The 25323-nt window shown below is 38.0% G+C and overlaps 1 protein-coding gene across 1 annotated transcript in view; it reads left to right on the forward strand.

Moving 5' to 3' along the window:
* Positions 1 to 3069: 3069 nt before the first annotated feature.
* TRMT11 (tRNA methyltransferase 11 homolog) overlaps positions 3070 to 25323 on the forward strand; it is a 62019-nt gene continuing 39765 nt past the window's right edge. Inside the window, exons 1-7 of the mRNA XM_079938733.1 lie at positions 3070 to 3150; positions 17599 to 17664; positions 19290 to 19363; positions 22594 to 22675; positions 22764 to 22856; positions 23091 to 23225; positions 24225 to 24381. Coding sequence (XP_079794859.1) covers positions 3079 to 3150; positions 17599 to 17664; positions 19290 to 19363; positions 22594 to 22675; positions 22764 to 22856; positions 23091 to 23225; positions 24225 to 24381 — 679 coding nt within the window. The 5' untranslated portion in view covers positions 3070 to 3078. The remainder of the gene's footprint in view (positions 3151 to 17598; positions 17665 to 19289; positions 19364 to 22593; positions 22676 to 22763; positions 22857 to 23090; positions 23226 to 24224; positions 24382 to 25323) is intronic.

A 25323-nucleotide genomic window follows, 5' to 3' on the forward strand; every position in this document is an offset into this window, starting at 1 on the left:
TGAATATAAATGAACATAAGGATTAAAGTATTGATCTTAGGAACAGGCTGAGAAGAGTAGTGGTTTTTTTTTTAACCTTCTTTTTTGGGGGATGATATTAAACATAGTTTTAAGTAATGAAATACTTAGTTACAACCTCTGGAATCAATATTGTTTAGTTCATTTGTTCATTAATTCATTCAAAAAACATTTAGTGGGCTTCCCTGGCGGCACAGTGGTTAAGAATCCACCTGCCAATGCAGGGGACACAGGTTCGAGCCCTGGTCCGGGAAGATCCCACACGCCGTGGAGTAACTAAGCCCATGCGCCACAACTACTGAGCCTGAGTTCTAGAGCCCAGGAGCCATAACTACTGAACCCGCGTGCCACAACTACTGAAGCCCCTGCGCCTAGAGTCTGTGCTACGCAATAAGAGAAGCCACCGCAATGAGAAGCCCGCACACCACAACGAAGAGTAACCCCCGCTCTCTGCAACTAGAGAAAGCCTGCACGCAACAACGGAGACCCAATGCAGCCAAAAATAAAAAAAATAAATTCGGTGAGCATTTAACATGTACCAGACATTGCCAGGATCAGGAAATATAGAAGTGAGAAAGGACAGTCTGCCTTTAATTGCTAATACGAAGATCAGACAAAACCAGTGAGTACAATTTGGTATGTTAAGTACAAAAATGTCCATAGAAGAGCTTGTGGAGAGGGAAACAATTTTGAGAGCAGGTGGCAGTAGAACTGAGTATTTGAGACTCAATGTTAGGCAGGTAGATAGTGGAAGTTTAGGCTGAGAGACCAACATGTACTTTCCTTGGGTTCTGCTTCCATTATTATTTACTTAAGAACTGAACATCCAAATTCCATTTTGTTCACTGAAGGTGGAGAGAGGAATTTGGAAGTAGGGGTTACGGGCTCTCAAAATTAGATTTACAAGTTTTTCAGCACTGCTTTGCGAAGTAGCTGGCTGAGCATCCACACAGATTAGCAGTTACATATTTCTATAAATCAGTTCAACTGTGATCAGCTTCAGAAAAGGAATTTGCAACATGTGCAACATGTTGTACGAGTGAACTTACAGTGATATAATTAACAGTATTATGATAACAATATGTAAGGTATTTAAGGAATTCTCAAATGCCTTATGGACCTCTTAAAAATGTGATTAGCCATTTGATTTAATTTATATGAGATTATACCCTCTCATAGTAAGGAGGTTGGAAAACCCTTGGAACCTTACATTTTCAGTGGCTCTTCTCTTGTAAAGATCAATAATCAAATTATGACAATTTAAATTCACTCAGCCTTTTCAGTAGTTCAATTATTTGGTAGCTCTTTAGTCATCTATAACATTAGCTCAGTACAAAGCTAATTCATAACCTGTCTTAAAAAAGTTTAAAATAGGGCTTCCCTGGTGGCGCTAGTGGTTGGGAGTCCGCCTGCCGATGTAGGGGACTCGGGTTCGTACCCCGGACTGGGAGGATCTCACATGCCACGGAGCGGTTGGGCCCGTGGGCCCGTGGGCCATGGCCGCTGGGCCTGCGCGTCCGGAACCATGTTTAAAATAGTATCAAAAGCATTATTTATGCATGTTGTGATAGTTTTTGTTTTTTTGTTTTTTTTGCGGTACGCGGGCCTCTCACTGTTGTGGCCTCTCCCGTTGTGGAGCACAGGTTCCGGACTGAGGAGCTGAATCATATTTAAATCCACTGCAGTTGCTTATGTCTGAACAGGTGTCTCAGAGTCCCAACTTGTTCAGTTTTGTTTCCTGAGAGCAGCCAGTGTTTTTTCCTCTCTTCTCTTCTTCCTGAATTATCTTCATGAAGACTGAAGATGCTGAGGACCCTTCTGGAATCTTGTGAAATAGAACTCCCTCAGGAATGCTTCACAATAGTGAAGTTTCCATAGTTCTTATATGACTTGTTGCAATAAAACTTTACTCTCCTAACTGTTCAAAAACCCCTTGTTTTTTACTCATTGCAAAAATCTAGTCTTCCTATGTATGAAGAGAGCTTTTCTCCCTCTCATTGGTTCACACATCCCTATGGTTCTAAACCATAGGGACACCTAAACCCTTTTCAAATGATAGATGTTTAGTCAGATGTATGGTCAACTTTGACATTACTCGTGACTTCTGCCACTGGGACCTGTTAACTCGCTAATTTCTTTTCTTCACTGACTGTGTCCTACTAGTCTCAACATTGTAGTGACCTGTTCTAACCAGAACTCAAAATTCTCCTTTCCAATTCCTGGTCCTTCCCAGGAACACCTCTGGTTTTTTAATAAGCAGCAGCCTATACCAGAGGCTCCAATGCTTACACAATAGTAATCTCACAAGAGGGGCCAGGTCTCTACGAGATCTGCCTTGGTGAGCAGACGGAGCTTTGCATCTGTCTAGAAGGCAGACTTTGAACCTCTCTGGCCCTTCCAGTACAATTTTTTGAAAAAGCTGCAGATGCAAACTAGTATATATAGAATGGATAAACAGCAAGGTCCTACTTCATAGCACAGGGAACTATATTCAGTCCTACTTCATAGCACAGGGAACTATATTCAATATCCTGTAATAAACCATAATGGAAAATAATATGAAAATGAATATATATATGTGTATAACTGAATCACTAACACAACACTGTAAATCAACTATACTTCAATAAGTATAGCTAAGTCCAGCTAAGTCAGTCCCCAAAGCCTGGAGTGGTTAGAGAAGTCTGCAGGGAAAAGACAGAAATTTCAGTTCAGTTTCGAAGACCTGGAATTTGAAGAGTTGTAGGGGAAGTTAAAAGTACATTCCAGGTGGAGGATCATTGGGAACTACACTGTCTCATAGCAACCTGCTCTTGAACACAACACATCTCACACCAGCTCCTGGTACACCGGGACCTCAAACAGAACGCAACCGGCAGCAGAAGAAACCTCTCCTGGAACTGCGGGGCTTGAGTCCCGCAACCCGGGAACCTCCGGAGAGAACCGACTCTCCCCACTTCCGCTTCTGGCTCCTCAGGCTCTGCCTTAGCGGAAGCGGTCTGTAGGGGAAGAAAAGAGTGAGACACCCTCGGTGGCGCAGGCGCGCCGCGGGCTGATGCGATGGCGCTGCCGGGACCCGTGAACAGGTATCTTCTGCTCATGGCACAGGAACACCTGGAGTTCCGCCTGCCGGTAAGCGCCGCAGTGACCTCCACCTCTTTCTTCTGGAGAGGACGGCGGGGTGGAGATTGGTGTGCGAGCGGAGGCGACCCACGCAGTCCGAGCCCGCGGGCAGTGGGGGGTCTGTGCTTGTCGGGGAGATCACGCGTCCCCCCAGTCCCTCGGCCCCTGGGATTGGTCTGAGCTCTGCGGAGGGTGTGAGAGAGAAGTCCGAGACAGCCTCTCAGCCTTGCTAAGCATTTTCATTCATTCTTCAGCCCATGTGCCAGGTACCGGAGTCAGGCAGGTGAATATGACCGGTCCTCTCCCTCCTGGAGCTCTTCGTCTAGAGAATAGAGAGAGCAGACAGAAGTACTCAGGGTAGCGTTTTAAGTGTCGAATATGCGGGTCAGGTTTCGTGGGGGTTGGCGTAGTGGTGGTGATGGTGGGTGGTAGGGTTAGATGATGGAAAAGTTGGGGAAATTGTTTTATTTATTCATTCAAGAAACATTTTCAGAGTACCTGTAATCGAATATTCTGGACGCTGGGGATATAATGATGACAAAGTTTCTGTCTTCAAGGAGTTTACTGTTTAGGCTAAGGGGTGAGCAGATGCATAAACGTAGCACTATGAAATAATGTTGGTAAGTGCAGTGATAGGTAGGGAAATAGCATATAGAAGGGAAATATGATCCACCTGAGGGATGGGTGATGTTGGCCATTAAGATGGCTTCCAGGACGGCATGACACTTGAACTGTAACATAAAAGAAGAGTGGGAGTTTGCCAGGCCAAGAAGAGACATAAGCAAATTAGAATTACAAGCTATTCATTATTACCTGCTTACCAAATATGTAGCAAAGAATGACAAGAAGAGAGCAGGAGAGGAGGGTAGGGTTCAGAAAATGCAAAGCCTTAAATACTCTGGATCTTAGAAGGGGACTTTATTGAAGAATTTTAAGGAAGTAACAGAATCAGATTTTTTTTTTAAAGAAATCACTTTGGCTGCAGTACGGAGGATGGAGTTGAGAGGAATAAGGAGTTAGGAGTTGAGTCTGTTGGAATAGTCTTGTTAATAAATTAAGAAGGCCTGAACTAGGGCAGGGGGTAGGAGGATGGAATAGACTGGGGATATATTTAGGTGATAAAATCATCAGGGCTTGATGATTGATTGAAGGTGAGGGCAAGAGGGACCAATCAGGGATGATTCCTGGGATGGATATAAGGGTGTTTCCACTTAAAATAGAGAGCACAGGCAGCTGTATGATTTAAATTTTGGTTATGCTGAATTGGTTATGCTTGTGTAACATCAAATGGAGATGACCAGGAGGCAGTGAATATGAGTATGCACAGATGTTGATAGAGCTGCATGTACTGGTAATTAATATTTGGGAGTCTTCTGCATATGAACTCTAGGAGAGAAAATGAAATTATTCAGAGAAAGCATAGCTTCAAAAGAGTGGTGGGCCAAATGCAGGTACTTGGAAGCATTGATATTAAGGGGAATTGGGAAAAGGAGGTCATGAAGAAGATAGGCAAGTGTCAGAATAGGAAGTATGTGAGACCATAAAAATCAAGAGGGTAAAGTTTTAGTTTTGCTAGTGTGGTTGTGTAGTTATAGGCGAAGAAGCCAGATTGCTTGGTTTAGTGGTCACTGGAAAATGAGGAAGGGGAGATAGACTGCTCTTAACATAAGAAGGGAAAGTAAGGGATTGGTTAACAGTTTGAGGGGGCCCTAGAGTCAAGGGAGGATCCCTATCCCTCTTGGAGAAATTTGCGTGTTTGTAGGCTGAAGGGAAGGGGAAAATGGATATAAGGACACAGTGGGAGGTGTTGGCCTTTCAGTAGAAGGGGAGTGTGGGCGGAGGGGACTTAAGATGGGTGCGGATAGTTGCCTGAGGGCCTGTTTTCTGGGTAATGAATGAGTCAAAGTTATTTCTTGAAAGATGGGGGACCAAGCGATTGAATGGAGAAACTGAGAAAAATAGTAAAATCTGAAATAATCATTGAGAGCAAAGAGGGAGCTGATGAGCTACAACAGTTGAGTAGAGAAGAACTCAGGTGTTAGAGCGAGGCTGAAAACGCAGCTGAGGGTGAAGAGCATGTATTTGTAATTGTGCCAAGATTCTGTGATTTTCTTCAGTTGTGTTCAACTCACTGGCCTTGGGAGTTTTGAAGGAAGATTGTGGCATTGATTCAGGACTAATGTGTTGCTGGGCAGGTGCGTTGAGAAGTGAAAGCAAGTGTAGAGGCACAGAGGGATGGTTGATTATGGTGGTTTGTGTGGGGGATGTGAGGGGAAGGAGGATGAAGTAATGGGCCCTGAGGCTAGAGAGGTGGGTAGGATCCAGATTTTGGAGTGTTGTGAAACCATTGGAAGGAATTTGGATTTTGTTTTAGATTTAATGGAGAGCCATTGACTCTTTTTTCTTTTTTTTTTTCCTTTTTAAGCCAGAAAGTGACAAACATTTTTTCATTTTAAATCACTAAGTGACTAGCAATCATTTGTGTTTTAAAAAGATAGTTCTGGAGTACCAGAGAAAGGATACCACTTAGAGGATACTGGGGTGGAACTAGAGAGAAGCCAAGGACGGTGAGTGCCTATAGTCAGATAATGCAGGGAGAATGGAGTGGTTAAGCTGCAGTCTTAAAAATAGCATCCCTAGTATTTGCTGGTTTTACCTGTTTTTTCTTTCTTAAATTCTTCTTAGTATCTTTCCCTTGTGCCAGTTTAATCTTCCAAAAGCTCAGCCATCTTTTCTGTCTCCATTGTCCCAAGGCTGAAACTCTAGTCTGGCATTCAAGGCCTGCAGTTGCATGGTTTTCTCCTCTGTATCCGCCCACCCGCTCCTCCCACAAACAGTGCAGCCAAAATAGACTTCCCCATTATTCCCTGAATGATGCCCTCTTGTTTGGGTCTTTCCTAGTCCACTCTTCATTTTACTGATTTTATATCGTCAATATTCATTTAGATTTGCCCACATATTTGTTTATTTTAGGTTTATATTTTTCAATTGATTCTTTTTCAGATGTGCAATTTCCTTTTTTTTTTAATCCTCTACCAAAATTCTTAATTTTGTCTTTTATCCCCTTCAATATAGAAAGCACAGTTATATTAAAGTATGTAATTGAAAAAAGGGGTCCTATGGGTCTGTTTTGTTTCTCTTGGTTCTTTTTCATGTGTGTGCTGGGTGTTTGTTAAATATATACCAGATATATTTGAAAATTTATTTGAAAAAATAAGTGAGGGCTAGGATGATGTAAATCCTCTTGAAGAATATAGGAGCATTAACACACTAGGATCACTTGAACTCGTTTTCAGCCATTAAGTTCTGTTTCTGTTCTGATTTGCACATACTGCTAGTGTGTGTAGCTTTTGGGGATGCCAGTCTAAACTGGGTGGATTATCAAACTTCCTTTCCTTCCCATTGTTGGCCCTATACTCTTTTTGTTCCTCTAGCTCCATTAAGCTGTGCAAAGGGCTGTCCGCCCTCACAGCTGCTTTTGGAATTGGTAAATGTCCCAGGGAGAGAGTGGCTGCACCTTGAGATTTCTGTCCTCTGGGGGATCTTGGTTTGGTAATTTTTGTAATCTCTTGATGCCTTCAAGCAGAAGTCAGGTTTTTTTTTTAAATTCTTTTCAGCAGGAGGCTTAATCTGAATCACCTAGTTTGCCATCATTGGAAATGAAAGTCCTCTCTCTGTACAGATTCTCCCTGTGTTTCAGGGCTTAAGTGAGTTTTTTTTTTTTTTTTTTTTTTTTGCGGTACGCAGGCCTTTCACTGTTGTGGCCTCTCCCATTGCGGAGCACAGGCTCCGGGTGCGCAGGCTCAGCGGCCATGGCTCACGGGCCCAGCCGCTCCACGGCATGTGGGATCTTCCCGGACCGGGGCACGAACCTGTGTCCCCTGCATCGGCAGGTGGACTCTCAACCACTGCGCCACCAGGGAAGCCCCTTAAATGAGTTTCCATTGAAACTTTTCTTCTAAAACTGAAGTAATCTTTTCTTCCTTTGTACTCTGGTACAATACTTCTTTGCTTCTTTAAGGGCACTCACTGTTGTATACCTCACTTTTCAGTTACTGGATTAAATGTTAGTTCTAGTAGAGCTTAAGCTCCCTCAGGATAAATATATATTTATCTTTACATAGCTCAGTGCCTTGCATATATTAGTTCTTTAATAAATATTGAATTGAGTGAAATAGGATCTCTTCAGGGAAGGCAATCAAAAGGACAGTCTACACTTAAGGACCCATCTACTGTATGAGAACTGCTAGGCAGGAAAGCTATAATGAGTAGCTGCCTTTATGATTTAAAATGAAAGACTGAGTGCAAGTGTGGTCTGGTTTTACCTCTGTGCAGTTAATCAGGGCCAGTTTTAGTTGGCAGCTGCCTTATTGTACTAAAAGTAAAGTTCAGACCCCTGGGTTTCATTGCTGGTTCTGAAGCAAACTAAATGGATGAAAGAGTGGCTAAAAGAACTGAAAAGCTCATGAATTAATGTATCAGGTATGCATCAGATCATGCCATATTTTTATATCCAATGTCTAATATAAATTCTTCTATTCCTGATATAAAAAGATTCTCAACTGGAAAGTGGGTTTGCCATATGATGAATAAAAATCTTGCGTTTTGATTTTTCCAAGTAGGTTGATATTGTAGTTTAATATGTGTTTTGCTTTTAAATTTGAAACTTGGATTATCACATTTACTCTCACTTTAAATCATTGCTTAGATTTTAGGTAATGGTGCTAATCCTATGTTGTAAAATTTCCAATAATCCTCACCTTTTAAAAAAATCTCTTAGAACATTTGTGCTTTAACCTGTTGCTAATTTCTAACAATGTATTCCAAGAGCAGCACACTTTCCTGTTTTAAATGTAAAGCTGATTTCATAATATGGTTTAGTACAGAATGAACAATAATCATTCTAGGTCAAGAGACAATCTATAACTTCATTTTTTTCTTTTAAGTATTATAACTTTGTCAGTCTCACTTGATTTCTTGACTCACTGGGCTTCAAGGATAGTGTTGGTCATCATCAGCTTGATTCCTTTAATAACAGCCTAGGTTCTTTGCTCCATTCTTTACAGACCTTACCTCGTGAGGTAGCTGATTCCTGTTTTATAGGTGGGGGAACTGAGGGTCAAAGGAGTTAAGCTTCTTGTAAAAAAAAAAAAATCACACAGCTGCTATTTGGAAGAACTGAAGAACAAATTGTGGTCTGACTCTGAGGTCCAGTGATGCCTTCTATTCAAATTTGTGTCACCCATGTTGCAAAATGACTTTTGGACTACCTTCAGTGATTTACTGATAGTCTATGCTAGTTCTTGGTCTGTCCATGTGATTCATCTGAGTTCAGCACCTTCTATTGCCAGGGATTAAGAAAATGATTTGTTGCATAGACAAAAGGGAAAACAGAGAAGGTACTAGTTGTTCAAACCTCCCATTCTTCTTGGTCTTGAGGTAGAGGACTTCATGGTCTGGGTGTACATTCTCTCATGGTGGCTGTGGCTCATGATGGGCGTGGTTTTCGTCCCTTCCCCTAGTTGGAACGAAAGGGGATTGTAGGCACCCCTCAGTGGGGACACTTATCTCTCATTAGGTTTATTCCTCTATAAGACCTATACAGAGGAGTGGGATTCTACCTGCTTTATGTTATTTGGGGAGGCAAAATTTGTTAGTAGTATAAATCATAAAGTTTGTATAATATCCTGTGTTTATCAGTACATAGTGATTGTTTCATAGACTATATGTACTATCTGAACAGATTTCAAGTTTGCATACCTGATGTTTTAAAGTAGCTTTTGTATTCTCTTTCTAGTTCTGTAATTTTATCCAGAAAGGAGGTTAACGTACCATAACTTGTACATAATGAATCCACAGTGATGCTCCCTAGTTAATCACTTTTCTTTTTTTTAATTTAACATATATTTATTCATCTAATTAACTGGACAAGACAGCAGAGTTAATCTCTAAAGGGACTCCTGGCATTTGGTAAAATTCTGTTATTCATCTTTTAGTCTTTTAATCATAAAATAATACATTACTAATGATTTTAGTTTCTAGAAAAAGAATGGTTCCAAATACAGCTTGTAAACAAATATAGTAAAAATAATTTTCTGTGCTAGTAATCAAAAAATTAAAATAACAAGTTAAAAGCACTATTTTTTAATCTACTTAATTAACAAAAACAGTACAACATCCAACTGAGCAGTAGTGAAGGCAAAGTGATACTCTCATTTTATAATTTAAAACAGTCCTTTAAGAAAGTACTTTGGGAGTGGCTTCAAGATGGCGGAGGAGTAGACATGGAGATCACCTTCCTTCTCACAAATACATCAAAATTACATCTACATGTGGAACAACTCCTACAGAACACCTACTGAATGCTGGCAGAAGACCTCAGACTTCCCAAAAGGCAAGAAACTCCCCACATACCTGGGTAGAGCAAAAGAAAAAAGAAAAAACAGAGACAAAAGAATAGGAATGGGACCTGCCCCTCTGGGAGGGAGCTGTGAAGGAGGAAGAGTTTCCACACACTAGGAAGCCCCTTCACTGGCAGAGACGGGTGGTGAGGGAGAAACTTAGGAGCCACAGAAGAGAGTGCAGCAACAGGGGTGCGGAGGGCAAAGCGCAGAGATTCCCACACAGAGGGTTGGTGCCGACCAGCACTCACCAGCCCGAGAGGCTTGTCAGCTCACCCCCCGGGGCGGGTGTTGGCTGGGAGCTGAGGTTCAGGCTTTGGAGGTCAGACCCCAGGGAGAGGACTGGGATTGGCTGCCTGAACACAGCCTGAAGGGGGCTAGTGTGCCACAGCTAGCTGGAAGGGAGTCTGGGAAAAAGTCTGGACCTGCCTAAGAGGCAAGAGACCATTGTTTTGGGGTGCACGAGGAGAGGGGATTCAGAGCACTGCCTAAACGAGCTCCAGAGACGGGCGCGAGCCATGGCTATCAGCGTGGACACCAGAGATGGGCATGAAATGCTAAGACTGATGCTGCAGCCACCAAGAAGCCTGTATGCAAGCACAGGTCACTATCCACACCTCCCCTCCTGGGAGCCTGTGCAGCCCGCCACTGCCAGAATCCCATGATCCAGGGACAGCTTCCCCAGGAGAACGCACGGTGTGCCTCAGACTGGTGCAACGTCACGCTGGCCTCTGCCGCCGCAGGCTCACCCTGCATTCTGTACCCCTCCCTCCCTCCGGCCTGAGTGAGCCAGAGCCCCCGAATTAGCCGCTCCTTTAACCCCATCCTGTCTGGGCAGAGAACAGATGCCCTCAGGCGACCTACACGCAGAGATGGGCCAAATCTAAAGCTGAACCCCAGGAGCTGTGTGAACAAAGAAGAGAAAGGGAAATCTCTCCCAGCAGATTCAGGAGCAGCAGATTAAATCTCCACAATCAACTTGATGTACCCTGCATCTCTGGAATACCTGAATAGACAACGAATCATCCCAAAATTGAGGCGGTGGACTTTGGGAGCAACTGTAGACTTGGGGTTTGCTTTCTGCATCAATTTGTTTCTGGTTTTATGTTTATCTTAGTTTAGTATTAAAAGCTTATTATCATTGGTAGATTTGTTTATTGATTTGGTTGTTCTCTTCCTTTTTAAATTTTATATATATATATATTTTTTTCCTTTTTCTCTTTTTGTGAGTGTGTGTGTGTGTGATTCTTTGTGTGATTTTGACTGTATAGCTGGGCTTTTGCCATTTGTCCTAGGGTTCTGACTTTTTTTTTTAACTGTAGTTTTTAGCACTTGTTATCATTGGTGGATCTGTTTTTTGGTTTGGTTGCTCTCTTCTTTCTTTCCTTCTTTTTTTTAATTACTTTTTTATTTTTAATAGTTTTTTTCTATTTTAATAACTTTATTTTATTTTTTCCTTTCTTTCTTTCTTTCTTCTTTTTTTTTCTCCCTTTTCTTCTGAGCCGTGTGGCTGACAGGGTCTTGGTGCTCCAGCCGGGTGTCAGTCCTAAGCCTCGGAGGTGGGAGAGCCGAGCTAAGGACATTGGACCACCAGAGGCGTCCTGGCCCCACGTAATATCAAACGGCAGAAGGTCTCCCAGAGATCACCATCTCAACGCTAAGACCCAGCTCCACTGAATGACCAGCAATCTACAGTGCTGGACACCCTATGCCAAACAACTAGCAAGACAAGAACACAAACCCACCTTTGGCAGAGAGGCTGCCTAAAATCGTAATAAGTTCACAGACACCCCAAAACACACCACCGGATGTGGTCCTGCCCACCAGAAAGCCAAGATATGGCCTCATCCACCAGAACACAGGCACCAGTTCTACACAACCCTCTGAACCAACCTGCATAACCAGAAAGCTTACACAACCCTCTGAACCACCAGGAAGCCTACACAACAGGAAGCCTACACAACCCTCTGAACCAACCTTACCCACTGGGAACAGACATCAAAAACAACGGGAACTACGAACCTGCAGATTGCGAAAAGGAGACCCCAAACACAGTAAGTTAAGCAAAATGAGAAGACACAGAAATACACAGCAGATGAAGGAGCAAGGTAAAAACCCATCAGACCAAACAAATGAAGAGGAAATAGGCAGTCTATCTGAAAAAGAATTCAGAGTAATAATAGTAAAGATGATCCAAAATCTTGGAAGTAGAATGGAGAAAATACAAGAAACGTTTAACAAGGACCTAGAAGAACTAAAGAGCAAACAAACAATGATGAACAACACAATAAATAAAATTAAAAATTCTCTAGAAGGAGTCAACAGCAGAATAACTGAGGCAGAAGAACGGGTAAGTGACCTGGAATATAAAATAGTGGAAATAACTACCACAGAGCAGAATAAAGAAAAAAGAAAAAAGAATTGAGGACAGCCTCAGAGACCTCTGAGACAACATTAAATGCACCAACATTCGAATTATAGGGGTTCCAGAAGAAGAAGAGAAAAAAAAAGGGACTGAGGGGCTTCCCTGATGGTGCAGTGGTTGAGAGTCCGCCTGCTGAAGCAGGGGACACAGGTTCGTGCCCTGGTCTGGGAAGATCCCACGTGCCGCGGAGCAGCTGGGCCTGTGAGCCATGGCCGCTGGGCCTGCGCGTCCGGAGCCTGTGCTCCGCAACGGGTGAGGCCACAACAGTGAGAGGCCTGCGTACCACAAAAAAATAAAAGGGACTGTGAAAGTATTTGAAGAGATTATACTTGAAAACTTCCCTAATATGGGTAAGGAAATAGTCAAGTCCAGGAAGCGCAGAGAGTCCCATACAGGATAAACCCAAGGAGAAACACGCCAAGACACATATTAATCAAACTATCAAAAATTAAGTACAAAGAAAAAATATTAAAAGCAGCAAGGGAAAAGCAACAATAAACATACAAGGGAATCCCCATAAGGTTAACAGCTAATCTCTCAGCAGAAACTCTGCAAGCCGGAAGGGAGTTGCAGAACATATTTAAAGTGATAAAAGGGAAAAACCTGCAACCAAGATTACTCTACCCAGCAAGGATCTCATTCAGATTCAAGGTAGAAATTAAAACCTTTACAGACAAGCAAAAGCTAAGAAAATTCAGCACCACCAAACCAGCTTTACGACAAATGCTAAAGGAACTTCTCTAGGCCAGAAACACAACAGAAGGAAAAGACTTACAATAACAAACCCAAAACAATTAAGAAAATGGTAATAGAAACATAAATATCGATAACTACCTTAAATGTAAATGGATTAAATGCTCCAACCAAAAGACATAGACTGGCTGAATGGTTACAAAAACAAGACCTGTACATATGCTGTCTACAAGAGACCCAATTCAGACCTTGGGACACATACAGACTGAAAGTGAGGGCATGGAAAAAGATAATCCATGGGAATGGAAATCAAAAGAAAGCTGGAGTAGCAATTCTCATATCAGACAAAATAGACTTTAAAGTAAAGAATGTTACAAGAGACAAGGACACTACATAATGATCAAGGGATCAGTCCAAGAAGAAGATATAGCAATTGTAAATATTTATGCACTCAACATAGGGGCACCTCAATAGATAAGGCAAATGCTAACAGCCATAAAAGGGGAAATCGACAGTAACACAATAATAGTAGGGAACTTTAACACCCCACTTTCACCAATGGACAGATCACCCAAAATGAAAATAAATAAGGAGACACAAGCTTTAAATGATACATTAAACAAGATGGACTTAATTGATACTTATAGGACATTCCATCTAAAAAACAGCAGATAACACTTTCTTCTCAAGTGCTCATGGAACATTCTCCAGGATAGATCATATCTTGGGTCACAAATCAATCCTTGGTAAATTTAAGAAAATTGAAATCATATCAAGTATCTTTTTTGGCCACAGTGCTATGAGACTAGGTACCAATTACAGGAAAAAATCTGTAAAAAATACTAACACGTGGAGGCTAAACAATACACTACTGTATAACCAAGAGATTACTGAAGAAATCAAAGAGGAAATAAAAAAGTACCTAGAAACAAATGACAATGAAAGCACGATGACCCAAAACCTATGGGAAGCAGCAAAAGCAGTTCTAAGAGGGAAGTTTATAGCAATACAGTCCTACCTCAAGTAACAAGAAACATCTCAAATAAACAACCTAACCTTACACCTAAAGCAATTAGAGAAAGAAGAACAAGAAAACCCCAAAGTTAGCAGAAGGAACGAAATCATAAATATCAGACCAGAAATAAATGAAAAAGAAATGAAGGAAACAATAGCAAAGATAATTGATCCTAAAAGCTTGTTCTTTGAGAAGATAAACAAAATTGATAAACCATTAGCCAGACTCATCTAGAAAAAAAGGGAGAAGACTCAACAGAATTAGAAATGAAAAAGGAGAAGTAACAACTGACACTGCAGAAATTCAAAGGAGCATGAGAGATTACTACAAGCAACTATATGCCAATAAAATGAACAACCTGGAAGAAATGGACAAATTATTAGAAAAACACAACCTTCTGAAATTGAACCAGGAAGAAATAGAAAATATAAACAGACCAATCCCAAGCACTGAAATTGAAACTGTGATTAAAAATCTTCCAACAAACGGAAGCCCAGGACCAGATGGATTCACCAGAATATTCTATCAAACATTTAGAGAAGAGCTAACACCTATCCTTCTCAAACTCTTCCAAAATATAGCAGAGGGAGGAACACTCCCAAACTCATTCTACGAGGCCACCGTCAACCTAATACCAAAACCAGACAGAGATGCCACAAAAAAAGAAAACTACTGGCCAATATCACTGATGAACATAGATGCAAAAATCCTCAACAAAAATACTAGCAAACAGAATCCAACAGCACATTAAAAGGGTCATACACCATGATCAAATGGGGTTTATCCCAGGAATACAAAGATTCTTCAATATATGCAAATCAATCAATGTGATACACCATATTAGCAAATTGAAGAATAAAAACCATATAATCATCTCAATAGATGTAGAAAAAGCTTTTGAGAAAATTCAACACCCATTTATGATAAAAACCCTCCAGAAAGTAGGCATAGAGGGAACTTACCTCAACATAATAAAGGCCATATATGACAAACCCACAGCCAACATCGTTCTCAATGGTGAAAAACTGAAATTATTTCCACTAAGATCAGGAACAAGGCAAGGTTGCCCACTCTCACCACTATTATTATGCATAGTTTTGGAAGTTTCAGCCACAGCAGTCAGAGAAGAAAAAGAAATAAAAGGAATCCAATTCGGAAAAGAAGAAGTAAACCTGTCACTGTTTGCAGATGACATGATACTATACATAGAGAATCCTAAAGATGCTACCAGAAAACTACTAGAGCTAATCAATGAATTTGGTAAAGTAGTAGGATACAAAATTAATGCACAGAAATCTCTTGCATTCCTATACACTAACGGTGAAAAATCTGAAAGAGAAATTAAGGAAACATTCCCATTTACCATTGCAACAAAAAGAATAAAATACCTAGGAATAAACCTACCTAAGGAGGCAAAAGACCTGTATGCAGAAAACTATAAGACACTGATGAAAGAAATTAAAGATGATACAAACAGATGGAGAGATATACCATGTTTTTGGATTGGAAGAATCAGTATTGTGAAAATGACTGTACTACCCACAGCAATCTACAGATTCAATGCAACCCCTATCAAACTACCAAAGGCATTTTTCACAGAACTAGAACAAAAAATTTCACAACTTGTATGGAAACACAAAAGACCCCGAATAGCCAAGGCAATCTTGAGAAAGAAAAATGGAGCTGGAGGAATCAGGCTCCCTGACTTCAGACTATACTGCAAAGCTACAGTAATCCAGACAGTATGGTACTGGCACAGAAATAGAAATATAGATCAATGGAACAGGATAGAAAGCCCAGCGATAAACCCACACACATATGGTCATCTTATCTTTGATAAAGGAGGCAAGAATATACAATGGAGAAAAGACAGCCTCTTCAGTAAGTGGTGCTGGGAAAACTGGAGAGCTACATGTAAAAGAATGAAATTAGAATGCTACCTGACAGCATACACAAAAATAAACTCAAAATGGATTAAAGACCTAAATGTAAGGCCAGACAGTATAAAACTCTTAGAGGATAACATAGGCAGAACTTCATGACAGATCACAGGAAGATCCTTTTTGACCCACCTCCTAGAGAAACGGAAATAAAAACAAACATAAACAAATGGGACCTAATGAAACTTAAAAGCTTTTGCACAGCAAAGGAAACCATAAACAAGACAAGAAGACAACCCTCAGAATGGGAGAAAATATTTACAAACGAAGCAACTGACAAAGGATTAATCTCCAAAATATACCAGCAGCTCATGCAGCTCAATATCAGAAAAACAAACAACCCAATCCAAAAATGGGCAGAAGACCTAAATAGACATTTCTCCAAAGAAGATATACAGATTGCCAACAAACACATGAAAGGATGCTCAACATCACTAATCATTAGCGAAATGCAAGTCAAAACTACAATGAGGTATCACTCAACACCGGTCAGAATGGCCATCATCAAAAAATCTACAAACAGTAAATGCTGGAGAGGGTGTGGAGAAAAGGGAACCCTCTTGCACTGTTGGTGGGAATGTAAATTGATTCAGCCACTATGGAGAACAGTATGGAGGTTCCTTAGAAAACTAAAAATAGAACTACCATACAACCCAGCAATCCCACTACTGGGCATATACCCTGAGAAAACCATAATTCAAAACGAATCATGTACCACAGTGTTCATTGCAGCTCTATTTACAATAGCCAGGAAATGGAAGCAACTTAAGTGTCCATCGACAGATGAATGGATAAAGAAGATGTGACACATATATACAATGGAATATTACTCACCCATAAAAAGAAAGAAAATTGAGTTACTTGTTGTGACTTGGATGGACCTAGAGTCTCAGAGAGTTAAGTAAGTCAGAAAGAGAAAAATACCGTATGCTAACACATATATATGGAATCTAAAAAAAAAAAAAGTTCTGAAGAACCTAGGGGCAGGACAGGAATAAAGACGCAGACGTAGAGAATGGAAGTGAGGACACGGGGCGGGGGAGGGCTATGCTGGGACCAAGTGAGAGAGTGGCATGGACATATATAGACTACCAAATGTAAAATAGATAGCTAGTGGGAAGCAGCTGCATAGCACAGGGAGATCAGCTCTGTGCTTTGTGTCCACCTAGAGTGGTGGGATAGGGAGGGTGGGAAGGAGACGCAAGAAAGAGGGGATATGGGGATATATGTATATGTATAGGTGATTCACTTTGTTATACAGCAGAAACTAACACACCATTTTAAAGCAATTACACTCCAATAAAGATGTTAAAAAAAAAAGTATTTTGGCCACATATACTCTAAGAAGCCATAAAATTTTTCACGTCTCTGAGTATAGTAATGCTACTTTAAAGAAGCAATCTCAAATGGAAAAATCCATATATTTGTGAAAATAAGTATTTAGCTCTGTTTTAAACTGATAAAGTTGAAAACACCTAAATGTCCAACATAAAGTATATTGTGTCCTACTGAAAAATTTGCAATCCTGATGCCAAGGAAGAAAATGTTTATGATATTAATATTCAAAGGGAAAACACAGGGATCCTAAACATCATTACAAACATGTTATTTCTTTTCTGAACATCCTCAAATTATCTAATTTATTTGTATTGATCCATTGTCAGATTTACTAATCTATTGTTTTTGTAATCTGCTTTTTCCTTTTAAAACTCAGTGCATTTTCTCAAAGTTTTTTGACAACGCTTTTTTTTTTCTAAAATTTCTCCAAAATTACTTACCATGATTGTGACTGTAAAATTTTTTAGAACCCAGAGTTGTAATTTGTCTGGTATTGACATTTAAACACCTTAAGTAGATAATCTGCTCTTTGTGTGTGTGTGTGTGTGTGTGTGTCTTTGTGTGTGTGTGTGTTATAACTGCATCTTAATAGACTTTAAGTTCCCTGTGTTAAAATGTATTCTCTCTCTGAAATTTTCAATATAGGAAATAAAGTCTCTGCTTTCACTTTTTGGAGGTCAGTTCACCAATAGTCAGGAAACTTATGGAAAGGTAAGTTTAATTTGTATTTTTCATTAGACCATATGTAGTATCCTTATAAATAGAACCTTGGATTTAAAGAGAAGAACTCAAAATCTTAAATTTATATTTTTTTGGTTACCTGTGTCTGTTTTTAGGGGCAATTGAATAAAAAGGATATTTGGGAGAAATTTTGGTTTTGGAAAGTTAGATTTATTTCCAGTATTCACTTATTTTATTAGTTTTTAAATTGTAGTTCAACAGTTATACCATAATTTATATCTGTTGCTTCATTGGAAAAAGGGCTGTCTTCTATTGATGAGGTATAATTAGAGTTTAGAATTTAGCTGAATTTCAGGCTTATATTGGTACTCATTTTAAAATTTGTAATTGTGCATGTGTGAAATTGTGAGTTTATTTATATATTTTGTATTTGATGGTTTATCAGTGTATTAGAGGAGTTTGGAAAATAGAAAAAGAAAAAAATCATTCACAATTCTTCTTCCTTGACGTGACTTATAATTTGGGGATACTGCCTTCTAGTCTTTTTTCATATACATTTTTTCCGCTCAGTGGTAATGCTACCAGTGAACTTCTGCATTTCTTTTTCATTTGATAGCATTAATGTAGGCACATATTTCTGCATAGCTTTCATTACTAACAGGGATGTGTAATATTTTCCATCGATTAGCTCTACCGTAATTTATCTAATGATTTCATTTCATTCAGGTTGCTTTTAAATTTTTCCTAATAAAAATGATACTGAGATGACCATCTTTTTTCCTGTTTGGATTATTTTGAATTTTTCTGTAGGGTAGTGTAAATATTGGAATAAAGGCTGGGTGTGGCAGGGAGGACTTTTCACAAAAGATGAGAGAACTTAATTTGAAAGTCCCCTGGTGTTGGACTTGTACTCCTGAATGAATTTCACTTATTGAGGGAGGAGGAAAAGAGGGAGAGTGTGGATATAATTGGGTGAGGGTGTTAAACTGAGGTTAGGATCCTGCTACATTTTGCTGCATTCTGGCAAGTGGTTATCTGGGTGGAGCACAGAAGTGCCTATAATCTTGGGTATTAAAACCCACTGATGCACTTGGAACTTTTTTCCTTAGATAAAATAATAAAAATATATGATAATTTAATAATATACTGTATAGTTTTCCATCATAGTTATTGCAGAGACAATAACTATGTTTCCCACCCCCTCGGGTGGCCACAATTACCTAGAAAAAAAGGGATCATTCAAAGAAATACATTACTTAGTAGTTAAAAATAAAATAGCTGTGTTATAAGAAATAATTAGCAACAATAAAAAATTCTGAAATTATATTTTGGGGTAAAATACTCATTAATTCTTGATCAAACTATATAAGAGCAAATACAAAATTAACCTGAAGTTTAAATATCCTTAAATTTGCTGATGTTTTCATTTATACAGTCATTTATAAAAGTGTTCTGATACTGTACTGTATTATCTTAACAGGTTACCTATTAAAATAATTTATTTATTTATTTTTTATCTATTGGAGCAATTTTTATTTTGGTTAGTGTCAAATCAGATATTCTTACATAAAAGTAGCAGATAGGAATCTCTCCTTATTGACTTCTTAAACGAAAGCATATGAGGCCATAAAACCATATATTGTTGTTTCTTTCAGTCTCCTTTTTGGATTCTTAGCATTCCCTCTGAAGATATTGCCAGAAACTTAATGAAACGGACAGTGTGTGCCAAGTAAGAAAAACTTATAGTGTCCTCCTGCATGAGTGTAAACCAGACTTCTCATAACTACTCTGTCCTACTTTTTGCTTATGTTGGCAGAAGGTAGAAGGGGGTTGATTGTTTGGGGAGCTCAGCTTAGCTTGTAGTTACATGTATTTGCCACTGGATGGTGGTAGGAGAACAGAGGAGAGTTATCTGCTGAAACTGAGGTTGAGAGAATTTCAGTGGTGAAATGCAGAAACGCTTGCTTTAGAATAATTTTTTTAAATTTCTACATTAAGCAAGCATATGGTATAAGATGTAAATGCTATGTTATTACATAGGATAAATGCCACATTTAATTATAACCAAAGTATTGAAAACCTAAAAATGTTTTTCTTATAGATGGTTTTTAGTTAGATGAACAGATTGGTGAAGTGTAAGATGACAAAAAATGAGGACTACCATAAAGTATGTTTTCTGTTTTATTTGTTAGAGGAACTCTGATTATCGTATCTTGATATGGATTAATATAATGATGTCTTCCTTATTTATCCTGCCTGAGTGTTTTCTAGCTTTTATCATTAGTATCTGTTCTTTTTTCATTTCTTTTCTTTCTTTCATTTTTTTTATTGTTGGAAAATTCTATCTTTGGGTTTGAAAATTAAACTGCATTTTTAGCTACCATTTTAAGAACTGAACAACTTATCCTTGAATTGCTTTTTTTTTTACATGCCCCCCATCCCCAAACATTTCTGAAAACTTCTTTTTGCTTAGAAATTATAATATTTAATAATGCAGTGCAAATAAGAATTTACATATATCTAGTTTTGTTAGCATGGTTAGCAATACTTTATAGCATAGTATGTCATTGCTATATTATTGAATAGACTACAACCCCCATATTAGATTTATCCTATTGAAAACTAGCTGCAGTACTAAATCTAATCTCATAAATTGAGGCTTGTTGATGGGTCTTAGTCAATAAAAATGACTAGAAATCAGAAACAGAACTAAGAAACACATCCTTTGAATAATTATTACTCTACATTAGCGTATTAAAATTTATGGCTCTAAGAGGTGTTTGAATTCCAAAGATAAAGCTTATAGGTTTAAAATAGCTACTTGAGAACCAGAACTTGTATACTTCCTTCAAAGCTCATATCTTCTGATGAATATATTTGAGTAATGGTACAATAAATAGTTGTGTAATAGTTGTATAACATTATGAAATAATGTCCCTGGCTGCTTTTTAGTCTCTGTATATTTTACATAGCTGAGGTTATACCTTAAGTGATAACTAAGTAAGAACAGTTACTGCAGAGGCCTTATCTCTATAAATTTAATAGAAATGGGGGAATTCATTTTCAGAGGATAAAATTTACAGTTCTAATTGTAGCATTAATTGTTCTGGAGCTAATAGACTTTTAGAACAGTGCCTTCAAAGCTAACTTAAATTCAGATTTTTTTGTGGTAGAATAGGGATTGAAAGTTCATTTTATTTGACTTATTTTTAACATGGACTATTTTGAGCATATCACAAGCAGTGATATATAACAAACACCGAGGTACCTACCTTGTTAGATCTCAACATTTTGAGATATTTGCCACAGCTTTTTTTTTTTTTTTAAAGAAATAAACCATGACAGGAACCATTGGTGCTCCTTGTGTATCTTTCCCCATTCTATTACCCTTCTTCCCTCAAAGCATAGTTTCTTAAAGCATTTTTATTTGTCAGAAAGGTTTCATTATTACTGCTATAATCAGTGAAATATTTTAGGTCATATTGATATTATATTAGTAAGTTGACATCCATGCTTATTTACATAGCACCCATGAGATGTGGCAATTCATATAAGTTTTATAATCTCTAAAATAGGGATCATAATAGTGCAGTCATATATATGAAAACCGTTTACTCCGAAATCTAAATCACAAAGGGTGTTACTCCAGTGTTCCAATTATAACTGAAGCTTATGATGTTATAATATTTTTATTTTGCCATTTAAATATAAATTTATTAATGTTATATAAATTCTTTCTGAAAAAGAGGATAGGGAGTATTATTTCATTTTTACTGATTCTAGGTTATCACTACAAGCATTAGTTCCTATAAATTACTGTATAATGGTTCATTAGGGATAATTATGATTTATGGAATTGTCTGTGCCTTTCCTGAATGGCCTGGAGTTCCTGTCTTTTTGCATATTTATATCTGAGAAGCAATGTATAGATTCTGGAGTCAGATGGATTGGATTTGAATCTTAGCTTCACCAATTGCTATATGACCTGAGAGAGTTATTTAATCTTTCTGTGCCTCAGTTTCCTCATTGGTTAAATGGATGATGATACTGGCAGCTACCTAATAGGATTCCTGTGAGGAATATGTGAATTAATATTAAGTGGCTTTAGAACAGTCCCTGGTACTTTGAGTTATATTGTTAGCTCTAGTTAGCTAAGTAAGGGTAGTATTACTGTAGAGGCCCTCTTTCTATAATTCATTACAAGGGAAAGGAGGAATTCATTTTCAGAAGATAGTATACTCAGTCCTAACGGCAGCATTACTTACAATCATAAAGTAGTTGAATTCAGATGCACAAAATTGTACTAATATATAGATCAAGTTCCATTACAACTAATTCTAAGAATTGTTTCATTGATTACAATGAAATTTTGCTTAATTTTTTATGTTCCTTGATAGACACTTGAGAATTTTTTGTAGTAAGAATTTTGTTTTTGTAATAGTCATAAAAGTAATTATTACTAAATGTTATTAAATAATGGCTAAATATTAATGGTAACATTTTTATCTGGTCGTTTTTCCTTTTGTTTTATTCAGAAGACAGTGGGAATGATTGAATTTCCTGCACCTTTATTACTGTTTCACTAAAATCACAAGTCATTTTATGGAATCATTTGTGTTGTAGTTAAAAAATGATGAAGTGATAACACAACATTGTAAATCAACTATACTCCAATAAAAATTTTTTAAAAATGATGAAATGATTATGATGAAAACTTCAAAAAATCTTGACTTATAAATCCTCCTTATTTGTGTAAAGTTCAACTTCTGTGTTAATTTAGACTTAAGCTATATTTGTTTCCAGGATGCGTATTTCTCATTTATAGCTTAGAAAACATAGGCAATAATTGTTTTAGTGGAGCAAGCATAAAGAACCAGTGAAATAATTGTTACATATTACTGTATGAACTCATTTTTTTTTTTTTTTTACTGAGGTTAATGTCAATCATTTATTTCCTAGGTCTATATTTGAACTATGGGGTCATGGAAAGTCTCCAGAGGAGCTATATAGTTCTTTGAGAAACTACCCTGTGGAGAAGATGGTGCGTAGTGAAATGTGGTTTTCTGTAAGCATATCTGTAGATAATGTAGAATTACTAAGCTTAAAGAATTTATCTGCTCTTATTTTAGGTTCCATTTCTGCATTCAGATTCTACATATAAAATAAAGATTCACACATTTAATAAAACGTTGACACAAGAAGAAAAAATCAAACGGATAGATGTAAGTGAATTTAGCAAAAACCAAAAACCTATGAGATTAATGTAATATAGCCACTGTTGATATATAATATCCGCAATGCTAAGTGCTTCTTTTGTACCACATTATGTGCTAAGTACTTTTCATGTTTTGTCTTATTTAGTGCTGATACCAGACTTACAAGATTGGTATTATTATATAAGCACTATGTTTTCTTTTAAATTTTTATAGGACGTTGGAATTACTTTTATTTTTTAGGCCCTTGAATTTCTGCCATTTGAAGGAAAAGTGAATTTAAAGAAGCCACAACATATATTCTCTATTTTGGAGGATTATGGTTTGGACCCAAACTGCATCCCTGAGAATCCACATAATATCTATTTTGGTAGATGGGTAAGCAAGTGTTCTTTTTACCTATTCTATGAAACAGAAACAGAATCAGGGACATAGAGAATAGACTGGTGGTTGCCAAGGGGGAGAGGGGTGGGAGAGGGTAGGAGTGGGAGTTTGGGATTAGCAGATACAAACTGGTATATATAGAATGGATAAACAACAAGGTCCTACTGTATAGCACAGGGAACTATATTCAATATCCTGTGATAAACTATAATGGAAAAGAATATGAAAAAGAATGTATATATATGTATAACTGAGTCACTTTGCTGTACAGCGGTAATTAACATTGTAATTCAACTATACTTCAATAAAAAATTGAAAGAAAAAGAAAAAATTCTAAGTGGTAGGCCTTTGTATTTGACTCTTTATATGTAAAACTTTAAAGGAGCTGAAGAGTCAGAACTACTGTATGAATTAAAATCAGTGGAAAATATTGGTTGTGTGTTTTGTTTTTCCAGAGATTCTGATGAAATGCAAGAGGATTGTTAGATATGGGGCCCAGGTAGGAGGTCATGTACCTGGAAGTCTTAAGACTCATCGGAAAGTGTGAACTGCTTTTTTAATAAAGCAGAGAAAAGGCAGAGTGCTGTGATAGCAGGATTCTCATTTGTGGAGCTCTCTGATCTAGGTTTCCATTCTGAAGAGAAATGAAATTACTGCAGAGCAGTTCTGCCCACTTCCCTGAGGCAGGAAGCTGTGGCTTATGTTACAGAATATTATTATTTAGGAGAAAAAAAGAGGTGGCTAGAGCTCACCACCAAGCCCTGGAATAATTGCATTCAAATTCAATTCAAATTTGCTTTGAAAAGCAAAAGTAAATGGGAACACACTAAGAAATAAAGGTTTTTGTCCATAACTGCCTTAATCACATATTTATGTGAAGCAGTGGTAAATGGAAAGAAGTTCTCATTATCAAGATACTATGGGTTTATTGTGAATAATTATCTTAAATCTGTTCTGTACATTTACACAAATTGAAAATTATCTCTAATCTAGATTGCAGATGGGCAGAGAGAGCTTATTGAGTCATACAGTGTCAAAAAGAGACACTTTATTGGAAATACAAGCATGGATGCTGGTTTATCATTCATCATGGCCAACCATGGAAAAGTGAAAGAAAATGATATTGTATTTGATCCATTTGTTGGAACAGGTATTTTAATTTAATTGTTAAACTAGTGTAGAGATGTTGCTTGTTTATATTAGTCAAGGTCATAGTAATAGTTTTGCTAAAAGATAAAATAATCCTTTATTTATCATTAGATAAGAGACAACCACATATTTGTATAGTAGCCAATATTTAACACTTTTGCCACTTCCAAAGAGGGTGCTGAAAGAATTTTGTGGGGTTTATTTCCCCAAGTAAACCACTAAGGGGAGTATACCATACATTGTAGAAATGTTGTAAAGCTATATAGTTTATTTAAATAGGAAAACTCTTACTATACTTCAGTTAAAAAAAAAAAAAGGAAAACTCTTGGGGGGAAGAAAGACTTGAGTGACAGAATTTTAAAAAGTATTCATCTTCTAAAATTGATAATTATATACTTACATGGAAAAAAAATGTGCCTTTGGTTTGTGGAGGTTCATATGTGAAGTTTGAAAATAAGAAAAGTGACTAAGTATCAATGGACTAGAGCTTGGCTGCTGAGGCTATGACCTGGGTTTTGTATGCACTTGATTGGATGTCCTCATAATTAACTTTGTGTGGAAGTCCTAAAAGTCCAAGTTTATTTCATCTGACTCTGAAGACATTTTCCTGCTTCAACCCATTTTTTTAAATCTTGCCTATACTTAGGGAGTACTCACATTTAGGTTCATCTGGCTAAATTCATTATGATTCAGATCGTTTAGGAACAAATTATGCGTGGTTGGAGTGTCTCCCTGTAGTGGTCTTTCCCCATCAGAAACTCATCAGAAACTTTGTAAGCAGTGGTGATGCAGTAGCTACTATTTGTTGAATGGTAAACATGTCAGGTACTAGCTATGCACTCTAATGTTACTATCTAATTTAATTCTTACAACTACTGAAATTGAGATACTTAAAAAAATCTTCCTGAGATTATGGCACAGGCAGAGGTTAAGTGACTTGGTC

This window comes from Stenella coeruleoalba, assembly GCF_951394435.1.
Source record: "Stenella coeruleoalba genome assembly, chromosome: 12".
In the NCBI taxonomy this organism is placed as follows: domain Eukaryota; kingdom Metazoa; phylum Chordata; class Mammalia; order Artiodactyla; family Delphinidae; genus Stenella; species Stenella coeruleoalba.